The sequence below is a fragment of the Osmerus mordax genome, chromosome 14 (genome assembly GCF_038355195.1).
Source record: "Osmerus mordax isolate fOsmMor3 chromosome 14, fOsmMor3.pri, whole genome shotgun sequence".
Classification (NCBI taxonomy): Eukaryota; Metazoa; Chordata; class Actinopteri; order Osmeriformes; family Osmeridae; genus Osmerus; species Osmerus mordax.
In genome coordinates this window covers 14,980,135-15,006,274 of record NC_090063.1, presented here as the reverse complement: position 1 = coordinate 15,006,274, position 26,140 = coordinate 14,980,135, and the positions used below count along the sequence as shown (strand labels likewise).

General features: G+C 47.8%; 1 protein-coding gene across 5 annotated transcripts; it reads left to right on the top strand.

Moving 5' to 3' along the window:
• Positions 1-83: 83 nt before the first annotated feature.
• kdm2bb (lysine (K)-specific demethylase 2Bb) lies at positions 84-26,091 on the top strand. 5 transcript variants are annotated; one of them, XM_067249777.1, is made up of 21 exons: positions 84-218; positions 821-965; positions 1,061-1,139; positions 1,282-1,328; positions 1,817-1,995; positions 2,287-2,393; positions 5,102-5,195; positions 5,845-5,998; positions 6,182-6,297; positions 9,120-9,246; positions 9,552-9,964; positions 10,079-10,165; positions 16,806-17,051; positions 17,589-17,732; positions 17,934-18,020; positions 18,268-18,621; positions 19,021-20,135; positions 20,453-20,616; positions 21,631-21,792; positions 22,716-22,934; positions 24,584-26,091. In XM_067249777.1, the coding sequence occupies exons 1-21, from the start codon at positions 174-176 to the stop codon at positions 24,763-24,765; spliced, it is 4,266 nt and encodes a 1,421-aa protein (XP_067105878.1). In that variant the 5' UTR covers positions 84-173; the 3' UTR covers positions 24,766-26,091. The 5 variants fall into 5 exon arrangements, with proteins under 5 accessions (XP_067105878.1, XP_067105877.1, XP_067105879.1 ...); XM_067249776.1 differs by having other exon boundaries at positions 16,803-17,051; XM_067249778.1 differs by lacking the exon at positions 24,584-26,091 and having other exon boundaries at positions 16,803-17,051; positions 21,498-21,792; positions 22,716-22,874.
• The last annotated feature ends 49 nt before the right edge of the window (positions 26,092-26,140 follow it).

The following is a 26,140-nucleotide window of genomic DNA, read 5'->3' as shown; positions in this document are numbered from 1 at the left end:
AGCGTTGATAATGACGCATGACGTTGTTCAACAATGTTTTGATTCTCTAGTGGTGACGTAATTCAACACACAAATGGTTCCCACTTTGTTTTGACTCGAAGCTCAAAGTGATAGTTGCTCTGAATTTTAGTATCTTCTCAACAAAATGAAGGGTTGAAGGAATACCTAAGGCGATGGCTCAGACCATGGAAGGGAGTTCTGAATCTGGACGCAGGCTGGTGTGTAACAGCATGCTTCACTGTTCTTGCACAAAAAGCCAGGCAGGGCGAGACTGATCTGCTTAGCTAGCTTGCTAGTTGCAGGCATTTCACTGTATCACTAAGAAACTGCTATGTTAGCAAATGGCTAGCTAGCTAATCTAATAAGACATAGCGTCAATCACATTTAACGTTTTATTCTCACGTTTTCTTACACACACATGCTTGCAGGAGGCCACATGTTTGTGCAACATTGGAGCATCATGCCCGTTATTGCTCATTTGTTGTGGTATAAAGTAATGATTCTCTATAGATTGGGTTTATTTGCTTGCAATACGTAACTCATTTGTGGGTCATATCCCTGTGGTTGTTGGTTTACATCAACTTGTAGTCTTGCAGCTGCAGCCCAGTGCACAGTAATAGCTATAGCTAGCAGAACCGTGTGTAGCACGTGCTTTTGTGATTTTCTGTTGTTGTTGTGCCGTTTCTCACTCCATGTTTTGAAAACAGAATCAGTGGTGCCCTCAAATAAATTAATCAACGAAGTGTCATACTTAAATATATATTTAAGAACACTTTGTCAAGCTACCCAAACATGCTAATGTTTGTTTTGAATTATGTAGCGCCCTGTTTGCCGGATGATGTATGATGAAGATGAGGACTTTTCTGACGTAGAGGAAATTGCCAATATTAGGGGCTTTAATCTGGAACAGAAACTTGCTAGTGATGATTACAACTCAAATTTTGTCCAGTTGATGGACGGTAAAGGTAGGTCTACGGATTACACATTGACATTATTTAAGTTGTTTACTGGTCATAAAGCAATTTCACACACATTTCTGTTTCATCGTCTTGCTTTGCAGATTTCACTTATGAATACGCTCAGAGAGAGGCATTAAAGGTGCCTCTGATTTTCAAAGTCAAAGATGGCCTGGGAATCAGGTGGGAGTTTCGCTTATTTAAAAAATTAATAAAAAAATACTATGTATAATTTCTTATGCTGTTCTTAATTGACTATTGAACTGTCTGACAAATCATTGGAAAATGTAAAACAAACCATCTTTTGTATTTTTCAAAAATGTAGAATGCCAGATCCTGAGTTCACTGTCAGTGAGATTAAAGGTCTGGTCGGTAAGTACTGTGTTGACATTTTCCAGCAGTGAGTGATGTGTGTGGGTGTTGAGAGGAATGTACAGGGGCTTATTATTATGATAGAACAGAATATTCAATGACTAACTTTATTGTCTAATCGCTTTGATGTTTTAATATTACACTATTATATACATATTTGTCTTCAGTCTTATTATGTGTAGTGTACTTAATGTTGTAAAGGTTTTTAAGCAGAATGTATGTGATTGTATGTGTACTCCACCTGGTGGTAAACTGTAAGTAATTGTATTTAGAGAGCACTCCCTTCCTGAAAACGCATGATTGTCCCCCACTTAACTTATCAACTCTGCTTTGTGAGTGATTGCTAACCATCTCTCTCTATGCAATTTGCCCTGACACAAACTGAGGCCATAATATATCCCGATGATACAGGATGTGGTCTGTCCTGACATGACTGTTGGTCTCCGTGGTCACCTTTCTGTCCCCGTTCCCCCCCCCTGTGTTCCCAGGTAGTCGTCGCTCGGTGGATGTGATGGACGTGAGCACTCAGAAGGGCTCAGAGATGAGCATGGCTCAGTTTGTTCGCTACTACGAGACGCCCGAGGAAGAGCGGGACAAGCTCTTCAACGTCATCAGCCTGGAATTCAGCCACACCAAACTGGAGAACCTCATCAAGAGGCCCACCGTGGTGAGGTCACATCGCCGGCCGGGGGAGGAGGATGAGGAGGGATGATGAAGATGAGGAGTAAGGGGGAGGGGTGAGGATGATGATGATGGTGAGGGAAGGGATGATGAGGTGGATGACGAGTCGGATGGTGAGGGTTAGTGGGAGGGATTACAAGGGTGATAAAGATGGGGTAGGAAAAATAAAGAATATGAAGATGGTGAGGGATGATGAAGAGTGATGATGATGATGAATGGCGATTGTCCCAGCCCCCAGTTGTGATGTGCTGTGATAGTGGGGCTCTCTCCTCCTCAGGTTGACCTAGTGGACTGGGTGGATAACATGTGGCCCTCTAACCTGAAGCAGAGACAAACAGAGGCAACCAACGTCATCTCAGAGATGAAGTACCCCAAAGTACAGCGGTGAGTCCTAGCTATGTCATTTCCTGTGTGTGTGTGTGTATGGGCTCAGCTGGTGCTGGTCCTCTACTAAGTTGGTTGTGTCATTTGTACGGGAACAACTTTGATGCATTTATGAGTTGCTCCCTCCCTCGCTATTTTCCTTTCGTCCTTTCCTCCCTCCCTCTTTCCTTCTTCCCCTCTCTCCATTCCCCTCTCCTTCTGTCCTTCTCTCTCTCTCTCTCTCTCTCTCTCTCTCTCTCTCTCTCTCTCTCTCTCTCTCTCTCTCTCTCTCTCTCTCTCTCTCTCTCTCTCTCTCTCTCTCTCTCTCTCTCTCTCTCTCTCTCTCTCTCTCCTTCCCTCCCTCCCTGCTGTGCTGCACACTGCCGCTCTCCTCCACTTCCTACGATGATTCCAGGTGGTTGCTAGGCAACCGTTTCATGAAGGAGGGCGGTCCTCCCGAGGCTGCAGTATTGACTGCATGGAACCCTCCTCAGCCAATCAGCTGTTGGTATTAGGAAATAGCCTTCACTCTAGAACCAAAATGTGCCCTCTCCTTCACCCTCAGATATCCCATGCACCTCTCCCTTCTGTTCCCTCTCTCCCCCCTCCTTTGCTCCCTTTCACTCTCTCTCTCTCTTTCTGTACTCAGTGGAGTTTTCCTTAGAGGCAGGGTTGTCAGTCTGGCCAGAGCAGTTGTCTCCTAGTGACCAGCGCGGGGCAGGGGGTTGGTCCTGAGCTGGGAGGCTCAGAGAAGTGGCTGTTGGGCTCGTCTCTGGCTCTCTCTGAGGAATGCTGCTGGGATGTAGACACACTGCTGAGGTAGTAGTACTGTGACGCCATCGGACTTGGATTGTAATCATGCAGAAATGGAGGCTGATGTAATGTTTGTGGGAGTTGTATCTGCAGAGGGGAGTTAGGCTTCTTAGCCTATGCAGAACTCTCTCTGTGTGACTGCTATGTTGCTAGGAGCTTTGTTTACAGTACAGTAGCAAGAATGTGTGTTGTTATTATGCAAATACCTTTGACTGCTGACAGCTTTATAAGATGGGGGTCTTCTAAGCTTACACGAACTTAGTACATAAAGGTGTCACGACACTCAAACACCTCTTTTACAATGTGAGGTCATATGTGCCTGTCCATGTTTGTGGGGAATTAACAGATTGTCGATGAGGGTGTTACGCAATACCAGATAATGCTAAGTGCTCCACCGTTGTGTTACTGTGTGCAGTGTGCACTCTGTTTGTGACAGCCTGTCAGGTTGGCTGGAGGGTAAGGTTTCTCCACCAGCACGAGGGAGTGCTTCCTGTTGTGTCGAGTTTACAGTTTCTGTCACTTACCTCTGTCAAGGTCATCTTTCGGTCATTGTAGTGGTCCCTCGCGTGTCCGCAGGCTAGGGAGGGAGCAGGGAAGTTAATAGGCTACTGCTGGGAATGACCATTCCCTCTGACCTCACATCGACTTCAGCCTGAGTTGGTAGGAGGGACGGAAAAATGCCACAATTCCACGCCTGTTTTATGTGATGCTATCTAAATTGACTTAGCATATTTTGCATTGTGATTATGTTGCAATTTCTGCAGTGCAATATCTCCACAGGGATTAAGAAAGCGCTACTCTACTCGTGTTTACTGTAAAAATGCTTGTTATAGCGCTGATGTATACTAACCATCATGGGTGATATGCCTACCTCAGCGAAGGTTAGCAAAATTCCCATTTGACTGTAAGTGCAAGCCTGAACCAGCTACAAAGGAACAAGAAACCACAACAAATTCACCTTGTTGCAAGGCACACACTGTCTCTGTTTATCTCGTGGAGTAATGACTGTCTGCTCCTCAGTCTCCTCCATCAAGATCTGTAGCTCATAGCTGGGACTGGGGTCTATAAATAGGATAGTGCTGGTCTCCATCCTAGCTATGTAGCTGAATTGCTGAATGATTTATTCACCACTGAGCCTTAATCATCCCTCAATTAATTTCCAAAGAAGAGGAGTCTCGTTGCGAGCCATTCTCTCTTCTAATCTGCGTTTTTTTTTTTTTTTTTCATTTTTCTTTATTTTACAGAGAAAAAAAAGAGTTTTGACTAATAGATCGGATAGTAGAATATTTCACCCTGTGAGTGTGTGGCTGGCAGTTTTAAATTGGTCTAGTCTTTGATAAATTGATAACGAGGACATTCTCCCATGAAAATAGCCTCTACATGAGACCCGGAGATGGAACAGGCTACTGCTGTTTCCCTCAGGAAGTGACTGTTGAATGAATACCATGATGTTGAGTTTACTTCACTTTGCACTATTGTCGTTAAGATGTTATTGTTGCACTGTAGTCAATTTATTATTATTATTTTTATTATTATTCACCTTGTGTCCGGTAGTTGAGATGTGGATACTCAGCGCTGTGGCTACTAAATACAGACCACTCCCTAAATCACCGGAAATAATTTTGATCTCTGCACTTCTGATCCCTGATCTCGTACTGTACTTTTTATATGTACTATTTGTATGTTGCTGTGGATAAAAGCATCAGTTAAACAAAAACAATTATAATCCAACCCATACATCCAGTGAAATAGAAGGCCTACTTATCCTTATGTCTCTGCTTTCCTTCAGTTCCACTTAGCTCAGGATGTGGATCTGTGGACAAACACAGATGATTCGGTTCCTTGGGGTGGGGCTAATAGTGACTCACGTTCTCTCTAACGCTCCTTCTCCGCCCGGTGCCGTTCCGGTACCGTAGGTACTGCTTGATGAGCGTCAAGGGTTGCTACACGGACTTCCACATCGACTTCGGCGGCACGTCGGTCTGGTATCACGTTTTCAAGGGAGGGAAGGTGAGTCACAGTCGCTCCTGAATGTCCATCCCTTGTCGTGCTCTCTCTCCCAGCTGGTTTGAGGAACGGGTTCTCCAATACAGGTTTTTTCATCTGCGCTCGCTTCTTGTTTGCCGTGTGTGTGTGTGTTAGATTTTTCTGCTGTACTTTCTATACCTGCCATTTCTGTGTCACTTTGGATAAAACCGTCTGCTCAAATGAATAAAATAAATAAACATAAAGGTCAACCAAATAGAAACAGAGAGGCAGAAACATCACAACGTCAGCGAACGTCAGGGATGGATGAGGCAAATAAAAGTTAGGACGGCACGACTTGTTACCTGAATGACTCAGCAAGCTGTTTCTGAACCAACTACCGTCCCTGCGCGGCAAGATTAATAGATTCTCCCGAGGCAGCTATCTGTTAAGGGTGGGGGAAAAAATAGATTCACATTTGATTCGCGATTCAGTTTGCTAGCGATTCAGATCAATTCACAAATTGATGTGAAACAATTTTTATTTTATTTTTCTTTAAAAAACCTCGGAGAAATCGTGAATCGATTTTGTATCGAATCTTGACCCCAAGAATCGATTTGAATCAAATTGTGAGGAACCAAAAGATTCCCCCCCCTACTATCTGTGCTCATGAGGTTTCTGTGTTCTGTGCTAGGTGTTTTGGCTGGTGCCCCCCACGGCTCACAACCTTGCGTTGTACGAGGACTGGGCCCTGTCTGGCAAACAAAGCGACGTCTTCCTGGGAGACCGCGCTGATGGGTGCCAGAGAGTGGAACTCAAGCAGGGCTACACTTTCTTCATCCCCTCTGGTGAGACCACGTGATGGTTTTTCAGGGGGAACTAGCGACTGGGGATAGCTACTGTCAGCTCAGTAGCCTAACGTGTCTGCACCTGCTGTGTCTGACGGTCTGAGTGTGTGTGTGCTTGTGTGTGTGTTTAATGGGCGGTGCCTACCTCTGAACTTGTTCTGTGTCGTCTTGTACCTGTTGCAGGCTGGATCCACGCCGTCTACACCCCCGAAGACACACTGGTGTTTGGAGGAAACATACTGCACAGCTTCAACATCCCCATGCAGCTTAGCATCTATGAGATAGAGAACAGGACCAAGGTAGGTGCTGTCCCACCTCCTGTCCTCCCCTCACCCATCCCCTGCTGCTCCTAGACAGCAGCCTAGCCCCAGGCTGTCCTCCCCTCACCCATCCCCTGCTGCTCCTAGACAGCAGCCTAGCCCCAGGCTGTCCTCCCCTCATCCATCCCCTGCTGCTCCTAGACAGCAGCCTAGCCCCAGGCTGTCCTCCCCTCATCCATCCCCTGCTGCTCCTAGACAGCAGCCTAGCCCCAGGCTGTCCTCCCCTCACCCATCCCCTGCTGCTCCTAGACAGCAGCCTAGCCCCAGGCTGTCCTCCCCTCACCCATCCCCTGCTGCTCCTAGACAGCAGCCTAGCCCCAGGCTGTCCTCCCCTCACCCATCCCCTGCTGCTCCTAGACAGCAGCCTAGCCCCAGGCTGTCCTCCTCTCATCCATCCCCTGCTGCTCCTAGACAGCAGCCTAGCCCCAGGCTGTCCTCCCCTCATCCATCCCCTGCTGCTCCTAGACAGCAGCCTAGCCCCAGGCTGTCCTCCCCTCACCCATCCCCTGCTGCTCCTAGACAGCAGCCTAGCCCCAGGCTGTCCTCCCCTCACCCATCCCCTGCTGCTCCTAGACAGCAGCCTAGCCCCAGGCTGTCCTCCCCTCACCCATCCCCTGCTGCTCCTAGACAGCAGCCTAGCCCCAGGCTGTCCTCCCCTCACCCATCCCCTGCTACCCCTAGACCCCAGCCTAGCCCCAGGCTGTCCTCCCCTCATCCATCCCCTGCTGCTCCTAGACAGCAGCCTAGCCCCAGGCTGTCCTCCCCTCATCCATCCCCTGCTGCTCCTAGACAGCAGCCTAGCCCCAGGCTGTCCTCCCCTCACCCATCCCCTGCTGCTCCTAGACAGCAGCCTAGCCCCAGGCTGTCCTCCCCTCATCCATCCCCTGCTGCTCCTAGACAGCAGCCTAGCCCCAGGCTGTCCTCCCCTCACCCATCCCCTGCTACCCCTAGACCCCAGCCTAGCCCCAGGCTGTCCTGTCCTCAACCATCACCTGTCCTTCAGAAGCCGAGAGCCTCTTGGTGGTGAGGAAGGCAGGCCTAATGGGTTCGCCTCAGAAATGGGCCTAGTGCCCAAAGTGCCGTCATTTGCATTAGCGCGCAATAGAGAGAGACGCACTCTGAATGCAAATAGCAGAGAGAGGTAGGATTTGCGCTCGCCAGCTTTTATTAAAGAGGCCAATCCATATTCATGTTGAAGGACAAGTTGTTCTGGGGATGCAGGTTTTGTTGTTCCTGTCTGAGCTACGAGGGCTGAGGAGCACGAGGGCTGCTGTCTTATTATCGGCTGCTCTTGTCTGAAAAACATCCCACAGGAATGAGTTATACCCATCCTTACTCAGCGAGGATGGTTATAGCTCCGCGAGGATGGTTATAGCTCCGCGAGGATGGTTATAGCTCAGTGAGGATGTGTATAGCTCAGTGAGTATGGGTATAGCTCAGTGAGTATGGGTATAGTTCAGTGAGGATGGGTATAGCTCAGTGAGGATGGTTATAGCTCAGTGAAGATGGGTATAGCTCAGTGAGGATGGGTTTAGCTCAGTGAGGATGGGTTTAGCTCAGTGAGGATTGGCAGCTCGTTGGTGGAGCATTTACTGCAGATCAAGAGGTTGCAGGTTCAAGTCCTCCGAACGTTGCTTCGGATAAAAGCGTCTTGTGAATGAATGCATTACTATTATTAGCATGGATTCAGAACCTATTTGTTTGTTTTGTTTCCACAAGCTAAGGAGAGTCTGTCTGGTGTGGTGTGACCTGGATGTTTAGGTTCTGTAAGGGAGAGTACTTTTAATATAATGAATATAAAAATATTGTCACTGACTGTCAGTTGACGTTCATAGATGTGTCCTTTTTGGCAGAACAGTGTGAACTGTGTGTTGTCTCAGCACAAAAGGTAAATGTTGATGTGCATTGGCAAATCACTGACAGTAGCAAGAACGGCAACAGAGGCCATCTTACCCGGTAACAAGTGGAGGGAAATCATTTCAGTGGGATGGAAGCACATATTCAAAGCTCTAATTTGCATAGAGCTTTCTGAGGTATGATAAATGGCTGATGCCAAGTGTCAACTTTCCACCCAGCTCTGCACTATTTTAGATTCTTGAGGAAGAGAAGCATGAAAGGAACATGTGCTCCCTAGGGGGTGTGTGCGTGTGTGTGTGTGTGTGTGTGTGTGTGTGTGTGTGTGTGTGTGTGTGTGTGTGTGCGTGCGGTGTGTGTGTGTGTGTGTGTGTGTGTGTGTGTGTGTGTGTGTGTGTGTGTGTGTGTGTGTGTGTGTGTGTGTGTGTGTGTGTGTGTGTGTGTGTGTGTGTGTGTGTGTGTGTGTGAAACCTATTTTTACACTCGCAGACAGAGATGGAGCTCCAGAGAAAGGGATCATCACTCTGGAAAGTGTTGATCTGTGTGAAATCATGTTAGTGAAGTAAATATAGCTCCGGTTTCTGCGACTGAAAGAAAGAACTAGATCATGCTACTGTAGCTATCTTAGAGCTATCAAGGCTCCCTCTGAAGATGATGTCCCTGAAGAGTCGTCTGTCTGTGTGTGTGTGTGTGTGTATGTGTATAAGTGTGTGAGAGAGCATCTTCTTTTCATTCGTCATGTGACCTTTGTCTGATCTAGTGGTCTTAGTGACTGTATGCATTTTTCTGCAGTTCTCATTTAATCACGCCAAACCATTCATCCCAACAAAATAGGCACGTTTCCTTTGCTTTAAGTGTCCTTGAAGACTGCATGTGTTTATTTATATTAAACTACAACTTAAAAGCCCCTCTGTTATGATTGGATCGTTTCCGTGCCCCGTTTTCAGGTTCACTCCAAGTTCCGCTACCCGTTCTACCATGAGATGTGCTGGTACGTGCTGGAGAGGTACGTGTACTGCCTGACCAAACGCTCCCACCTCTCCCAGGAGCTACGCAGACAACCGCCACTGACGGGTGAGAGGATGCTAATGTTACGGAGCTGTTTAACCACTGTAACCATGTTACTGTCATTGAATGTTATTGTTTAACCGTTTAAAAGCAACAGTAGCTGTGACTGTAATCATTGAGGCTGCATTGCTCACAGATGTTAAGAGCGCCCCGGTGTGACAGGGACTGATGATGCGTGAGGCGGGCTGGAGGAATGCTAATGCGAGAATGCTAACTGCTAACGCCACAGGGCAGCAGCGGAGCGGGCCACCCTGCTGACGGTCGACCCTAGCGGGCCACCTTGCTGACCGTCTACCTGCTCCTCTCCACAGACGTGGAGCCCAAGCCGGGCATGGACAGCCCCTCCTCCACCTCGCCCCTCCAGGACCTGGACGAGGACTCGTACGAGACGCAGGCCCCCGACGAGTCCGGCCCGGATGACCCCTGCTCTCCCGACAACAGGAAGTGTAAACCGAACGACTCCAACAGCCCTCAGCCCTTCAAAGCAACCGTGTCGTCCGGTGACTGTGATGACAGTTGTGTCCCCTCAGCCCAGCCTTCGGAGCCTCCCAAAACCCCCTCGGGCTCCCCGAGGCCCGAGTCCCCCAGTAAGTGGACTCACCTGACGGAGTTTGAGCTCAAGGGCCTGAGGGCCCTGGTGGACAAGTTGGAGGCTCTTCCAGAGAACAAGAAGTGTGTCCCAGAGGGAATAGAGGACCCACAAGCCCTGTTGGATGACATGAAGGTAAACAACACACTCTCACACTATAGGCTCCAGGTAGTCCACAGTACACCTGTCCGTGTACATGCTTCTGTTCGACCTTTCTCTAACAGAACCTCACGTCTCTCTCCCTGCCAGGTCGTGCTGAAAGAGCATGCGGACGATGACCCCAAAATGGCCGTCACGGGAGTTCCTGTGGTGTGCTGGCCCAAGAAGTGTGTCAAGGTAAGATCCGGTCATGGACTTAACTGGTTGTATCTGCACCGTGACAGTACCTACCTGAGAGAGGTTATGGGGAAGGACTAACACGCGTCTTGTGTTTCTCCTCTGAACGGCCTTGGTTAGTCTTCAAGGTGCTCTCCTGTGTTCTTTCTATTTTCTTCCTGTTTTTCTGTACGAGTATCATTCCTGTTTCCTCACCTCTCCCCTCCCCTCATATCTATCCTCTCCCTGTCTATTGTTCAGCTCCAGATGGTTTATTTGCATGAATGAGAGTGGCTGCAGTGCTGACTAACAAGGTGGGGGTGTGGGGGGATGATAAGATACAGTCCATTTCTCAGCGGCTCCTCTCCTGTCTTCTCCTTTCCTCTCCTCCTCTCCTCTCCTGTCCTCTCCTCTCCTCCTCTGTCCTCTCCTCCTCTGTCCTCTCCTCCTCTCCTCTCCTCCTCTCCTCTGTCCTCTCCTCTCCTCCTCTGTCCTCTCCTCTCCTCCTCTGTCCTCTCCTCCTCTGTCCTCTCCTCCTGTCCTCTCCTCCTCTCCTCTGTCCTCTCCTCCTCTGTCCTCTCCTCTCCTCCTCTCCTCCTCTGTCCTCTCCTCCTCTCCTCTCCTGTCCTCTCCTCCTCTCCTGTCCTCTCCTGTCTTCTCCTCTCCTCCTCTCCTCCTCTGTCCTCTCCTCTCCTCCTCTGTCCTCTCCTCCTCTCCTGTCCTCTCCTCTCCTCCTCTGTCCTCTCCTCCTGTCCTCTCCTCTCCTCCTCTCCTCCTCTGTCCTCTCCTCCTCTCCTCCTCTGTCCTCTCCTCCTCTCTTCTCCTCTCCTCGGCATCACAACTGGTACTGTCTGAATCGCTACACTTGGAGACTGGGGAGCCACAATGAAGCTGGGAGTACTGCTCAGAGCAAAGGCAGAGCAATGGAGTCCAGATACTGTAAACAGATGGCAGAAGACCAGATTAATCCCACACAGAGCAGGGACTGAGACACAATAGCAGGTCTCTTTTGTGTTTGGTTTTAATAGTAGAACTGTGCCCCCACCCCGCCCCACCATTTTAACACCAGCTGTACACTCTGTGTCCTGATTGTAATAAACCTCCATCTGGCTTTCCATTGGCTTCACTCATGAATTTCTCCGCCCCGTCTGTGCATTCTCTCTGCTCGTTGGAGGGATTCCGCACCCACTCCTGTGTTCTCGTACATGTTTAGCATTCTTATTGGCTCTGGCGCCTCCCACCGCCCCCTCCCCTACGCCCCTCCCCCCCTCAGAGCTTATAGGTCCATATTCATGAGACAGCCTGCTCTGCCGCGCCGTGAGTGTGTGTCTCCTCTGACTGCGAGGCGGAGGAGCTGGAGGGGAGAACAGGCAGCAGCACACAGCAGTAGTGGCATTAGCAGAAGGAGGCTAGGGTTGAGGCTGGGGCTGAGGCTGAGGCTGGGGCTGCAGCCATGTCACTGCGCTGCTCTCTGAATGCCGTGTGAGAAGCCACAGCCATGGCCATGTCGCTGAGCGCCGACGATGAGGACTACGACTCGGAGGCTGAGCAGGTTAGCGCGCTGATCCTCCGTTGGTGAGCTGGAGGCTGGAGGGGGCGGGGTGGGGGGATGGGGGGGGGGGGATGGGGGGGGGTTCAGCAGCAGCTAGGAACAGAGCCAGGCACAGAGAGGAACTAAATCATCTGGGAGGGAAAGGCTGGTTTCCTCCCATCTGTGTTTCTGTCTTTCTTTTTTCTGTACGTTTTTTTCTCATCTGTCGTTGTGAGATTGATTAACAGTCTGTGCTTGGTTATGCACCAGGTCCAGGTGGGAGAAGGTTCTGATTAGATAGTTCTAGAATCCATCAGGGGGAAGGAAGGTTTTTTTGGATAGTTCTAGAACCCCCTCAGCGGGACAAGGTTCTGTTTCGAAAACTCCAGAACCCTTGGACCAGAGAGAAGGGAATTCTGTTTGCGAAATCTTCTAAGCCTTACAAATGAATTTATAAATTTTTGATAGGTTGGCTCATGCACAGATGCATTACGATGGTATTATGAACAAGGGCTTTGGTTGTATTTGATCTACCGTATCCATGTTCGTCTGTCAAGCGTTTTGAAAAGCCGAATAAATAAACGTGTTGTTGTATCTAGACGGTGGAAGAGAAGCTGTTTAGATACAGACTGAGAGTGAGACGTGACACACAGGATTGTGTTTGTCTAGAACTGTAGTAGTCAGAATGCCACACCTCCCTCCAGGCTACACAGGCAGCTGAGTGTCACATAGAAACACAACTCCTGATGGTGCTTGTTGATCCCTCAGAAGAACGAGGCGGTGAGACAAGGGAGGGTGTAGCTCAGTGGTTAGAGCATTTGACTGCAGATTAAGAGGGCACAGGTTAAAATCCCCCTCTGCTCTACGTGGCTATGGATAAAAGCATCTGCTAAATGAATACGTGAGACTTAAAATTATTATGATGAAAAATAATCAACATTTGTATTATTATACAGTCCCTATCCTTACTGCTGGGAATGTGAATGCTCTCCTCTGTTTTGATATTTCCCCTGCGTGGCTGGCTGGTGTGTGTCTGATCACCAGACTGATGCCCTAGCAGGATAATGTTGGCCAGGTTCTGGAGGTTTCTACTCTGCAGATGGGGGATGATGGATGGAGTACAGTATAGTTCAATGGTATAGAATTTGACTGCAGTTCAATAGGTCACAGGTTCGAATCCCCTCTTGTAAGTTTCTTTGGTTAAAAGTGTCTTCTAAATGAAGACCGAAAAGGAGCACAGACAATATTGTTTGTTGGTCACTGCTCTCTCTTATATCCAATCTGGGTGTTTCATATGTGGATCCACTTGTCCTAACATTCACACTCGGTTCATTGAGCACAAGCTTTTATCCAAAGCAAAGTATGGCAGGTAGTCAAGGACGAGAAGCGCATTCATATTTTTTTTTCCATCCTTAATTTAATATAAAAAATACAAGGAGAGGGGAGAGTGTACTTGATGCTTAGTCCTTCTGCATTTAATAAAATACATTTAATATATTAAATTCCGTCCTCGGATCAGGTTTTTCTAGTTCTCTGCTCAGATCTCCTGCTATTCCTCTCTCACTGAGTGTGAATATATCAGTTCTGGATTCTGTAATTCACCTGTCTTCTTCACCAGGCTCTGCATTGCCATGGGTTACGATGGTATGTTCAGTGATATTTGGAGTAATAGCTCAGTGGTAGGGCATCTGGCTGCAGATCAAGAGGTCGCAGGTTCGAATTTCCCACGTACGTTGCTTTGGGTGAAGCTAAAACAAAGCGACACATTCTTTCCCCCCCCCCCGTCTGTGGGTTATTATGGGCTGTTATGTTCTGTGGTTGAGGTGTTCCAGAGTCCCAGTGGTCGTCGGTGGTGCTGATCCAGCCTACGACAGCACAGCTTCTCCTGTAGCAGGTTGGGTTCTGCCAGTCGAGCACTGCTGTGGTCACACAGCCCTGGTACAGCTCAGGAACACCACATTGAGTCTGACACGCAGGAGACCCCACCACACACCAGCTTGCTGCCACTGCGGCCCTTTCAGAAGACCCCACCACACACCATCTTGCTGCCACTGCTGCCCTTTCAGGAGACCCCACCACACACCATCTTGCTGCCACTGCGGCCCTTTCAGGAGACCCCACCACACACCAGCTTGCTGCTGGTCTCAGTGGACTAGACTCATTTTTTGTTCATCACCTCATGACCATGTCTATCAGTGGTGTACTTTACATGATATGCAGGTATACGTTGTAAACCGACGAGGATTTCACGTACGCCTGCTGTAAAAGGAGCAGTTATTTAAGGGGTGTGGGCTGGCACAGGGAGGAGGAGGACATGGTGAACAGACAGCATGTTCCCTGCTTCATACTAGACCACACCACTGCCATATGGAGATAGCCTTGAGTCTCAATCGGTGAGGTAGAATCGTTCTAATATAAATCCCAAGTCCGCTCTACCACTCTCCCGTAATTGACTTGAGGAAGGTTAACGCAGAGTACATACTACGTAAATTGAGGTCCTGGAAGTGCTGAATGGTGATGGGTGAGGCCTTCTCTCTCCCTGCCCTGCCTTACATTTTGATTGTGTGAAAAGTGTATGAATTATTGAAATCCCCTCACACAGGGTTGGTCTACTGTGTAAAGCTGCAATCTGAACTCTCATGGCCCTCAACTGTCAACAACAACAAAAAGGCTGTTGATGTTGGTGACACAGAATGGTGCCATCCTAATATGAGACACAACAACAACAAAAAAACACTACCTAGTTTGTTTTTGTTTTGTTTGTCTTTTTCTCGCTGACTCTTCAGACTCCTCAGTCTGTAATCCCAACAGAGACCCCCAGAACCTCCCCCTCCCTCCCAGATTACCCATGTCCCCAATAACCCTTTAATCTGTCTTGTCTGGATACCCCCCCCCCCTCAACCCACCCCCCCCCCCCTTCCACTCAGCCTGGTGTTCACTCACCACAGTAAAGACTTCCTGAGAAGTCCTGATATGTCCAGAGATGTCCCGTTGGAGGGCATCTCCTCTGGCTTGGAATGAGGAGTTCCTATTGGTTCCAGGCTTGTGTCAGAGGAGGGAACAGTGGTGCTGTTGCTATGCTGATGTTAAAGGAATCTGCAGTGCTGATATTGCCACAGGGAGCTCATCGGACTGTTGCTGTCAGCCAGCACTGTACCCAGTACTTAATGTACTGTAATGTCTAACTCAGTACTGTACTATACTGTTCTGTATTATTTGACCTAGTACTGTACTGGAATATCTAACCTAGTACTGTACTCAATTTTCTTTATTATCTTACCTAGTACAGTTCTGACCTGAAATATTTAATCTAGTACTGTACTGTACTGGAATATCTAACCTATTACTGTACTCAATTTTCTTTATTATCTTACCTAGTACAGTTCTGACCTGAAATATTTAATCTAGTACTATACTGTACTGTACTGTACTGTACTGGAATATCTAACTTGGTACTGTACTGAAATAGGTAACCTTGTACTTAACAACTGTAACCAACAGTAGATTAAATTGTATTCATTCACTTAGCAGTAGTAGTGTCCTGTAGTAATCTAGTACTGTACAGTGATCACATTGTTCTTTTATCTCCATCTAACGTCTCTTTCTCTGTGGAGAATGAGATGACGTCACCATTCTACTAAGTTCACAACGCCTCCTCACCCCTCCTGAGATGTTTGGTATCATTCTCATTACCTAAAGGGTTTTTGCTTTGCCGTGACAGAACCTGCTCGTCCTGTTGGTGCAGGGAGAGCGAAGGAGCAGGGAGGAGAGAGATGAAAAACACTGTCCCTGCAGCAAACCATGCACACTAGACTGGATACCAGTTGATATATTCAACTTCAGGGTACTCAATAGCATTTCTCTCTCTCTCTCTCTCTGTGTGTATTTGAAACACATGCCCTCCTCGGCGATTGCCATGGAAACAGCTCTGTGAAGTTAGCTACGGTTTGGTCGACTGTCTGTGCCTCATCCTTCTGAAGTACAGGCGTTTCCCACTGTAGTTTCTTGGCAGGGAACAATGTGACCTGTGTCCTAGGGACAGGCTGTGTGCTTCTGTCAGGAGGTCATTACCATATTTACACTTAGGCTGTGTGAGGTCATTACCATAGTTACACTTAGGTGTGTAGGAGTGTGTGTGTAAGGGTAGGAGTGTGTGAGAGTTGTCCTCTCTGATGGTGAGTTGAGTTCATATATAGACCAGCTTGCCTCAGTGGGTAGTTGCCTCTGGCTCTTGTCTTGGTGGCCATGCATAATGTTCCTGTTCCTGCACTTTACATCTTGATAAGCTGTGATGTGTTTGTGTGTGAGTGTTGGTGCAACGTGCGTGAGTATGAGTGTGTGCATGGGTGTAGGAGTGTGTGTGTGTGTTTGTTCCAAGGATACACACAGCCATTGTTTGAGCCTGTGGCCCAGAGCCAAGAATATCAGAGTGGAAAATAAACTTTGTCAGGAGGAAATAGACTGAAAAATGGAAAGCATCAAAGCATCCACATCAACATCAAAGCATCCCCCTCCCTTTACAACTCTCTCACCGCCCTCCAATCGGATTTCACAGCCCATTCTCAACATATGCCCTCTCTCCATTGCATAACGACGCCTTCAAGTGGTTAATGTTTGGACGTACACAGTACACGTTGCTAAGGAAACGCTGCATGTTAAGCTTCTAAGACGCTTAAGTTGCGGATGATTTGTGTTTGAAAAATTTCACGTTCTTAATGTAGTGCAGATGTCCTGTTTCGTTGTGTATATGTTTTCCTGAGGAAGGAGGGCGTTCTGGCAGCCATGCTGCCTCGGTCTCTCTGATCTCCCTGGGCAGCAACACCGTGGCACTGTCGAAGCTAATACAATCACAACGTCTTCTGTTTAGACAGTGTTCAATTAGATGTCTGGTAGGCGATAAGTCAGACAAACTGTGACGCCAGTGAGGCCCTTCCAAGATGGCCGCAGTCCTATTTGACAAACCATGATCATTGACCTATGCTCTTTCCAAGCTCTCTCTTAGAAGTCGCTTTGGATAAAAGCGTCTGCGAAATGACTAACCCCAAAACGTAAAAGCTCTATACCACCGAGCTTCACCCGTCCTTCCAGACGCCTAACCATTCCTGCTTCCCCTTCCTGTTCTCTCAGCAGCGGCCCGTCAACCGGCCCAAACCCAAGATGGCGGCGTCCCCCGCCTCGGCGGCGGCGGCGGCGGCAGCGGTGAAGCTGGCGGCCAGCCGCAGCACGTCTGGCGCCCGGCGGAGGAGGACGCGATGCAGGAAATGCGAGGCGTGTCTGAGGACCGAGTGCGGAGAGTGCCACTTCTGCAAAGACATGAAGAAGTTCGGAGGACCCGGCCGAATGAAGCAGTCCTGTATCATGAGGCAGTGCATCGCGGTAGGTCTCTCCTCAGGGGGCGCTGCGTTTAAAAGGTTCACTGTTTAAGATCACACATTCTGCAAAATAAGACTTCCTGGTATTGTTGGTGTACTGTATTAGACAAACCATATACTGGTATTAGATCTTGAAGTCCTATGTATCTTTTTGAGGCATACTAAATAGTATGGTAGTATGGGACAGACGGAATATATTTAAGACCTACCATGTAGTATGGGTAATGGAATGCATCCTGTGTGTGTAGGGTTCAAGAGTACTTAGATCATCAACATGAAGTGTAGAAGAACACTTGTCTCTAAAAGTCAGGTGGCTGAGCGGTTAGGGAATCGGGCTAGTAATCTGAAGGTTGCCAGTTCGATTCCCAGCCGTGCCAAATGACGTTGTGTCCTTGGGCAAGGCACTTCACCCTACTTGCCTCGGGGGGGAATGTCCCTGTACTTACTGTAAGTCGCTCTGGATAAGAGCGTCTGCTAAATGACTAAATGTAAAAGCTGAGGTGAGGCTGGTGGTGCTGATGTGTGTGTTGCCCCCCCCCAGCCGGTGCTGCCCCACACGGCCGTGTGCCTCGTCTGTGGGGAGGCCGGGAAGGAGGACACGGTGGAGGACGAGGACGACAAGTTTAACCTCATGCTCATGGAGTGCTCCATCTGCAACGAGATCGTGCATCCTGCCTGCCTCAAGGTCAAATGAAGTGTTTTTATTGTAATTTTATTTTCATACATTTAGTCTCTGTATTTTCCACGCTGTTCTGTGGGTAGCTCTCTGACATCCCTTTTTAATTAAAACATGGCTGCATAAAATTGGATTCCAGAAACTCGAAACTGTTTCTCTTAATTTCTTCTATGCCCTCATTTAGACTCTCTGCTCTCTTGGTCTCCACAGGTGAAAGACTCTGGTGGAGTCGTCAACGATGAGTTGCCAAACTGCTGGGAGTGTCCAAAGTGCAACCATGCAGGGAAAACAGGGAAAGTAAGCATCTACGTGTGTGTCTATTCACAGAGTAGCATACCACCTGTTCACAGGGCTGAAACACTTAGGATAATAGTTTACAGTTGGCTAGCCTACCTTGTTGTTAATAGCTCATGGTTGGCTAGCCTACCTTGTTGTTAATAGCTCACGGTTGGCTAGCCTATTAGCAATGGCAATAGTGTCCCGAAACCAAATGGCAAAAGGTATAAAGTTGTCTCTCCTTGTTTCTCCCCTTTTGGCTGTCAAGCAAAAAAGAGGACCAGGGTTCAAATACGCGTCCAACCTTCCAGGGTCTCTGCTCAAGGAGCCTCGGCTGGCCCGCGACATCAAGGAGGAGCCTGACCAGCCCGCGGCGCCCACCGTGCCAAGCGGTACCGCTGCGATGGCCGCCAAGAGGAAGCTGGAGCGGGAGGAAGCCCCCAAGAGGAAGTTGGTGGAGGAGCCCCCCAAGAAACGCCCCCCCATGCTGGGTCTGGATGGTATGCCCCGGACCAAGCTGGGTCTGGATGGTATGCCCCGAACCAAGCCCGAGGACAACCCCTTGAGGAAGAAGAGGAAACTGTTCGACATCAACGACGAACCTGTCGTCGTAAAGAAAAAGGTAGGAAGTCTTTGAAAAAGGTGTATTTGTTAGATTTTTCTATCTCTCTCCCTCTCTCTCAATATATATATATATATATATATTTAGATGAAAGACGGTACCTTTTTCTTTCCTTTCCAAATGATTAGATAAGGAAAGTTTTGAGTGAGGAACAGAAGGGTTCAACTTGCAGTGACCTTTTAAATTGAACCCTTCTGTTCCTTACTCAAAATGTTCCTCCTCAAAGTTTTTGGAAAGGAAAGAAAAAGGTGCAGTGGACACAAATTTTCCAAGCTGTATGTATGTGTATCTATTCTGATCTTTTCTTTTTTTATTCTGTTATTTACCAATTTTATTGGAATATTCAATGCATTATTTATTCCACTCAATAGTAATTTCTGCTTTAATGTTCCTTCACAGAAGAAGCCTATAAAGCCTGAGGATCCTTTATCTGCCAAAATGCACCGGCCAATCAAGACAGAGATGGAAGATGAAGACGATGAAGAGGAGGACAGGTTTACTCTGGGAAGGTTAGCCATCAAGGAAAAACAAGAGGAGGACAATGAGGAGGACAATGAGGAGGAACCAGAGGAGGAGGAAGAGGAGGAAGAGGAGGAGGAAGAGGAGGAGGAGGAGGAAGAGGAAGTAACAGCACCAGAGAAAGACGGAGGAGTAGAGGAGAAAGCCAAGACTGTTTTGAATCCCCTACTCAGAACCTCTGCGACCAGGGAAAGCGACCAATCATCTTCCAGCTCGCCTCGCGCCGGACCGAGCAGCGAATCGAGCGACGCCCAGGAGAAGAGCCCTGCCCAGCTGAAGGCTCGACAGCAACGGCGACGCCTCCCCAACAAGGAGCTGAGCAAGGAGCTGAGCAAGGAGCTCAACCTGGAGATCCAGAAGACCGAGAACTGTTTGGCCAATCAGAACCGCAGGCCTCTTAAGACAGAGGACAGCCCGGCCAATCACAACCGAAGACCGCCAAAGACGGAGGATTCTCCGGCCAATCAGAATCGTCGACCGCTCAAAACGGAAGACTCGAGCACCAATCACAATCGCAGGTTGCTAAAGACCGAGGATGGCCTGGCCAATCCGATTCGTCGGCCTCTGAAGAGTGAGGACCGTACGGCCAATCAGAATCACAGGCCTGTGAAGATAGAGCCGGAGAGCGAGGGGGAGGAGCCAAAACCCAGGAGGCCGCTCAACAACGGCAGCAGCGACCTCGGAGATTGGCTCCACCCTACGGGTCGGGGGGTCAACGGGACCCCCCACGAGCTCTCCCCCCTGGGGTGGAACCGAAGCCCCCCGATCACCCCCATATGCCCTCGACCCCCCCCATGTCGGTCGCCCCCCAAGTGCATCCAGATGGAACGCCATGTGATCCGGCCCCCTCCCATCAGCCCTCCTCCTGATAGGCTGCCGCTGGATGACGGACAGACCCATGTGATGAGCAGGGAGGTGTGGATGGCGGTGTTTGCTCAGCTGAGCCACAGAGACCTGTGTGTCTGCATGTGCATCTGCAAGACCTGGAACAGATGGTGAGTGTGACACGCGATTCTCATTGGCAGAGGCCTGAGACCTTACATGGCATGTCCTGATGGAATATTGTACTGAATTCCTGATTCATCTCATCACAATGCATTTACGTTTTTATTAATTTAGCTTTTATCCAACGTGACATACAAATAGTGCATATAGAAAGTCGACTTATTTGTCTAATTAAAGATATAGTAATGTGGGTAATGGTGTCTGTAGAAGTGGTGGTGTGGGTGATGATGTCTGTAGTGTGTGTGTGTGTGTGTGTGTAACGTTGCCAGTACCGGTGTGATGGTGTGTGTGACCCTGCCTCTCCCAGGTGCTGTGACAAGAGGTTGTGGAAGCGCATCGACCTGAGCCGCTGCAAGTCCATCACCCCTCTGATGCTGAGTGGAATCATTCGGAGACAGCCGGTGGTTCTGGACCTCAGCTGGACCAACATCTCGAAGAAGCAGCTGAGCTGGATCATCAACAGGCTGCCAGGTGGGTTCTGGTCCCAACCCAGCAAGTCCTACCAGCCTGGTCCATCAACATTATCACATAAATAAATATAAACACACTGTATGTTTATATTTATTCATGTGATAATGTTGATGGACCAGGCTGGTGTATACATAGTGTATACATGTATACATATTTATACACACACACTGTATGTATATATATATATATATATGTATATATATATATATATATATTTATACACACACACACACACTGTGTTTATATTTATTCATGTGATTATGATATATTTATATATAATATATATATATATCTTTTTATAGTCATAATGTATTATTCATTATAAAGTGTATTATCAAAGATATTTTATATATGAGGTAAATGAAATTGGAATGTGTGGTTCTCTTGTCTCAACTGAGCATAGTGATATGGAGCTGGTTTCAGTAAAGGCTTTCAGCAGAGATAATGACATCCCCAGGGGCCTCCTAGGATTTCTTTTGTCACTTATCTATCTCCATCCAGGATTATGCGGTGACTCGAATTACATTTGCATAGTTAACGCTGTTGTATGTTTGTTTTGAACCCTCTGGTTAATTAAGAGTGTTTGACACAAGGAAGTGTAGTGTTCACAGCTTCTTAGAGAGAGGTAGCAGATGGTGCAGCCAGTTCATGTTTAAGGTTAGGCTCTCAGAGCTGTGGGGCTGCAGTGGAAGATTTCACGGCCACTACAGAGGCTGTATCAGCTGGCCTTTTGTGTGTGTGTGTGTGTGTGTGTGTCTGTAAGAGCTATTGCTGCACTGTAGTTGAGATGTTATTGCTGTTACTGTTCCACTGTGGCTGGTAAAGTGCAGACCACTGATCTTCTGATCTTTGGATTTTCTTATGTTGTATGTTGCTTTCAGCTGTTTCATGTTGCTTTAGGATGAAAGCACTTCCTAAATTAAGAAAATGTGTTTGTGTGTGTCTGCATGTGTGCACGTACATGCTTGTGTGTGTGCATGCTTCCTTCCTTGTGTGTGTGTGTGTGTGTGTCAGGTCTGCGGGTGCTGCTGCTGTCGGGCTGCTCCTGGGTAGCCGTGTCGGCCCTGTGCACCTCCAGCTGCCCCCTGCTCCGCACCCTGGACGTCCAGTGGGTGGAGGGGCTCAAAGATGCCCAGATGAGAGACCTGCTGTCCCCTCCGACAGACCACAGGCCAGGTACCCCCCCTCCGCCCCTCACACACACCCCCACTCCCCCTATACCTGGACTCAGCATGGATTTACATTTACATTTAGTCATTTAGCAGACGCTCTTATCCAGAGCGACTTACAGTAAGTACAGGGACATTCCCCCGAGGCAAGTAGGGTGAAGTGCCTTGCCCAAGGACACAACGTCAGTTGGCATGACCGGGAATCGAACTGGCAACCTTCGGATTACTAGCCCGATTCCCTCACCGCTCAGCCACCTGTCTCCATGGATACTGGATGAACACTGCAATCAGGCTCTCTGGTGCCCTCCTGTGTACAAGCCTTCACAAATCTCTACTAATTTTCAACCATGAGTAATGAAGTAGGGTGCCTAGGAAGATAATCATGAAGACAAGCTGGTGAAGGATTACTACTTGCCCTGTGTGACTTATAATAATTCATATGAAGAGATCTTATACGAGCGTCCTCTCCTTATGTCTCTCTTACTTCCCCCCTCTCGCTCTCTTTCTTCCCTGTCGTTTTCCATCTTTGTCTTTTTCTCTCTCTCGTCTCTTTTTTCCCCTCCATCTGTCTTTCGCCATTGTTCTTACTCCCTCTCTTTATCCCCCTTTTCTCTTTCTCCTTCTCTCCCCCTTACCTTTCTCTCTCCCCCTCACCCTCTCTCTCTCTCTCTCCCTCTCTCTCTCTCCCCCTCTCCCTCTCCCTCTCCCACCCTCTCTCTCCCTCTCCCAACCTTTCTCTCCCCCTCTCTCTCCCCCTTTCCCTCTCTCTCTCTCTCCCTCTCCCACCCTCTCTCTCTCTGTCTCCCTCTCTCTCTCTGTCTCCCTCTGTCACCCTCTCTCTCCCCCTCTCCCTCTCTCTCTCCCACCCTCTCTCTCCCCCTCTCCCTCTCTCCCACCCTCTCTCTCCCCCTATTCCTCTCCCTCCCCCAGGTCAGCTGGACAACAGGAGTAAGCTGCGGAACGTGGTGGACCTCCGCCTGTCTGGGCTGGACATCACTGACGCGTCCCTGCACCTCCTGATCCGCTCCATGCCCCTGCTCTCCCGGCTGGACCTCAGCTACTGTAACCATGTGACGGACCAGTCGGTCAACCTGCTGACCACCGCCGGAACCACCACCCGGGACTCGCTGACGGACGTCAACCTGTCGGGTGAGGGACCGGATCAGCGGCGCACACACACAGATATATACGTACACACACATACAGATATACACACACAGATATACCGTATTTTTCGAACTATAAGTCACACCTTTTTTCATTGTTTGGCTGGTCCTGCGACTTATATATCAAAATATATATAATTTAACATGTTTTTAAATGTTAATTCATACTGACTGACATGAACCAACGAGTTCAACGGATTCAGTGATGTGGAATGAGATAGGGAGCTTGGTGAACTAGCTTACCGGTAACTTGCTTGTTAGACTCGCTAGCTTGTTATGTTCATTTAGCCTATTCAGCCTCCGAGGTATGTTCTTTATGCTATTGTGTATCTGAATAACTCGCCTTTCCAGATTAAATACCTGTTCTTGGTCTTGGATTTTGTGAAATACATTTCTAAATAAATGCGATTTATAGTGCGACTTCTATATGTTTTTTCCCTCTTCATGACACATTTTTTGACTGATGCGACTTATAATCCGAAAAATACGGAATATGCACATGCACACACACCTCCCCTCCCTCTGCCGCTCCAAGAACAGGAAAGGAGTTTGTCTGTTGCTTTGTAATTTTATTGTTTAGACATATTTTTTTGTAACTGAATTGTTTAGCAAGATGTATTAATTACTGATATAGTACTTGTAATATAATTTTGGGATTTTTGGGGGATTTTGCTTCTTCGTAATTGCTTTATGCATCTCTAACCCATTTAGCTGGAATGTCTGCATTCCGAATGAAGCAGTCTCAAAACGTGTTAACAACATCACAAGGGCTTAAGGTTTTTTATGAATATCAGATCACACCCTCGGGGGAAATATGCGCTTCCTATGAACTGGTAAAGCAGTCCCTGGGATACCAATAAGAAGCTCGTCGAATCTGTTTGCGCTGTCGGGGGAGTCCTGGGATTAAGTAAAAATAGAGCTGACAGTGAATCGCCCTGGCACTGCTCCTCTCCAGGGAACAAGAAGACACTGCTTGTCTCTCAGGCCGCCGCCTCGCTGGTAGAGGTTGGATCAATAAACATCAGACCCATAGTGGGATGGAGCGCCGTGGCAGTTCCACGAACGAGGCCTTGCTGTCACTGACCTGAACCCCTCCAGGTGGGGCTGGAGGTGGGGCTGGAGGTGGGACTGGAGGTGGGACTGGAGGTGGGGCTGGAGGTGGGGCTGGAGGTGGGACTGGAGGTGGGACTGGAGGTGGGACTGGAGGTGGGGCTGGAGGTGGGACTGGAGGTAGGACTGGAGGTGGGACTGGAGGTAGGACTGGAGGTGGGACTGGAGGTGGGACTGGAGGTGGGACTGGAGGTGGGACTGGAGGTGGGACTGGAGGTGACCCCTGGATGAACAAGATCCCGACATGCTTAGCGAGGTCATTGAGTCTTACATCCTGTGTATCATATGAAGGATCAATGAACATGCTGTTTAAGAGTCTATGTGTGTGCTGCTGTCTGAGCCTAGTCCTCTCTCTCTCTCTCTCTCTCTCTCTCTCTCTCTCTCTCTCTCTCTCTCTCTCTCTCTCTCTCTCTCTCTCTCTCTCTCTCTCTCTCTCTCTCTCTCTCTCTCTCTCTCTCTGTCTTTCTCTCTCTGCACCATTAACCTCCACCTGTCTTTCTCTCTCCCTCTCTCTCTCTGCAGTGTGTAACCGCGTTACAGACCAATCTCTGACCTACTTCAAGCGCTGTGGCAGCATCTGTCACATCGACCTGCGCTACTGCAAGCAGGTGACCAGGGAGGGCTGTGAACAGTTCATAGCAGAGATGTCTGTGAGCGTTCAGTTCGGACTGCTGGAGGAGAAACTGCTGCAGAAGCTCAGCTAGTGGACAGCCAGGACTGTGTAAGCACTGGCTCCACCCTGCTGGGGTTACCTTTGTGGATGTGAAGTGTCACAAAACAAACTGACCTTGGAATCTTTGAGAACTGAGGAGACAGGAAGTGGATGTTGCTGTAGAATGTGCTGTGTCATAATGAGAGTTCACATGCTGCTCAAGTAAAAATATAATTTTTTCCTCCAAAACAACATTTTCAGCCAGGAAGGCTGTTTTGACATCCAGCCTTATGTGAAATTTGACAAAGCATGTTTCAGTGTGGTTTCCCCCCATCATTTGCACCATTTAAAGCTATTGTTTTTGTACCTAATGGACTGTTTAACGAAATGTGTGTAGACACAGGATTCATGTTTTGGTGTTTCATGTTCCCTATGTTAAAATGCAGTCTTAATGCATTATACTGAAATATTTTTGTATCAGAAAGTGTTTCATACTTTTATGTGCAGCGTTGAATGCACTAATGTACAGTACTGTAACATTTTACAATATTCTATATCAGCATCTCTGTTTACTGTTGATCACTCTGATGCAAACGCCCTCCACAGGTTTATACCAATTCAACTCATAGCTTGTGAATTTGAGTGTTTTACATTTTATTTATTTGTGATAATTCGTTTGAAGTTGATGTTTTGTACACAGGTACTTAATGCTTTTACATAGGACTATGTTCTGTACAACTATTATCACTTTGGTTTTATAATATCCAGAAAACACGTTTTGCACTGTTTGACATGCATAGATGCTGTTGTTTTTCTACAATAGCCATAATGCCATGTGTCTATAGCAAACGGAAATTGTTCAGTGAATTTTAATTCCCAACACAATGTGTTTGTAAGTTCTTTCCAGAAGGGATTTGACAACCTCGTGCATGCTGCAGTGGAGGATTCTGCCTCGTCACAAAGAGTTTTCATTCATACCATGAAGGTCATGCTTCTATCCAGTTCTCATCCCTCCAAGTTCTAGTGTAATTTACATAAATGGATATGATGCTGTAGAAATTTATGGAAAGGGATTGAAATGTATCAAAGATTTGATAAAGCTATGTTTTATATTAGAATCTCAGTCATTATGTCTAACCTTTACTGTTATATTTTAGTACTAGTGACTGGTTTTAATAGTATTTACAATAATGTGTAAGTTCAGAGGAAAAAATTGAATGTGACTTTTAATCTCAGTGTTAAACTCTACATTTGGTTATTTGTTGTCATGTTAGTCTTTTATGTTTTAAGCATTCTGTGCAATATGTTAACAACCTGGGAAATAAGTTTGTATGTTGGAATATATATTACTGTTTTTTACACTGAAATAAATGTTAAGAATTATATTTGAATGCGTTGCTGACATATGGGTGAATATTGTTAGCTAC

Bases quoted from the DNA above. Each gene is read 5' to 3' on its own strand.
- kdm2bb (XM_067249776.1), top strand. From the start codon at position 174: ATGGCTCAGACCATGGAAGGGAGTTCTGAATCTGGACGCAGGCTG. The intron at 966-1,060 runs GTAGGTCTACGG...CTTGCTTTGCAG, and splicing joins CCAGTTGATGGACGGTAAAG to ATTTCACTTATGAATACGCT. The intron at 20,136-20,452 runs GTGAGTGTGACA...TGCCTCTCCCAG, and splicing joins TGCAAGACCTGGAACAGATG to GTGCTGTGACAAGAGGTTGT.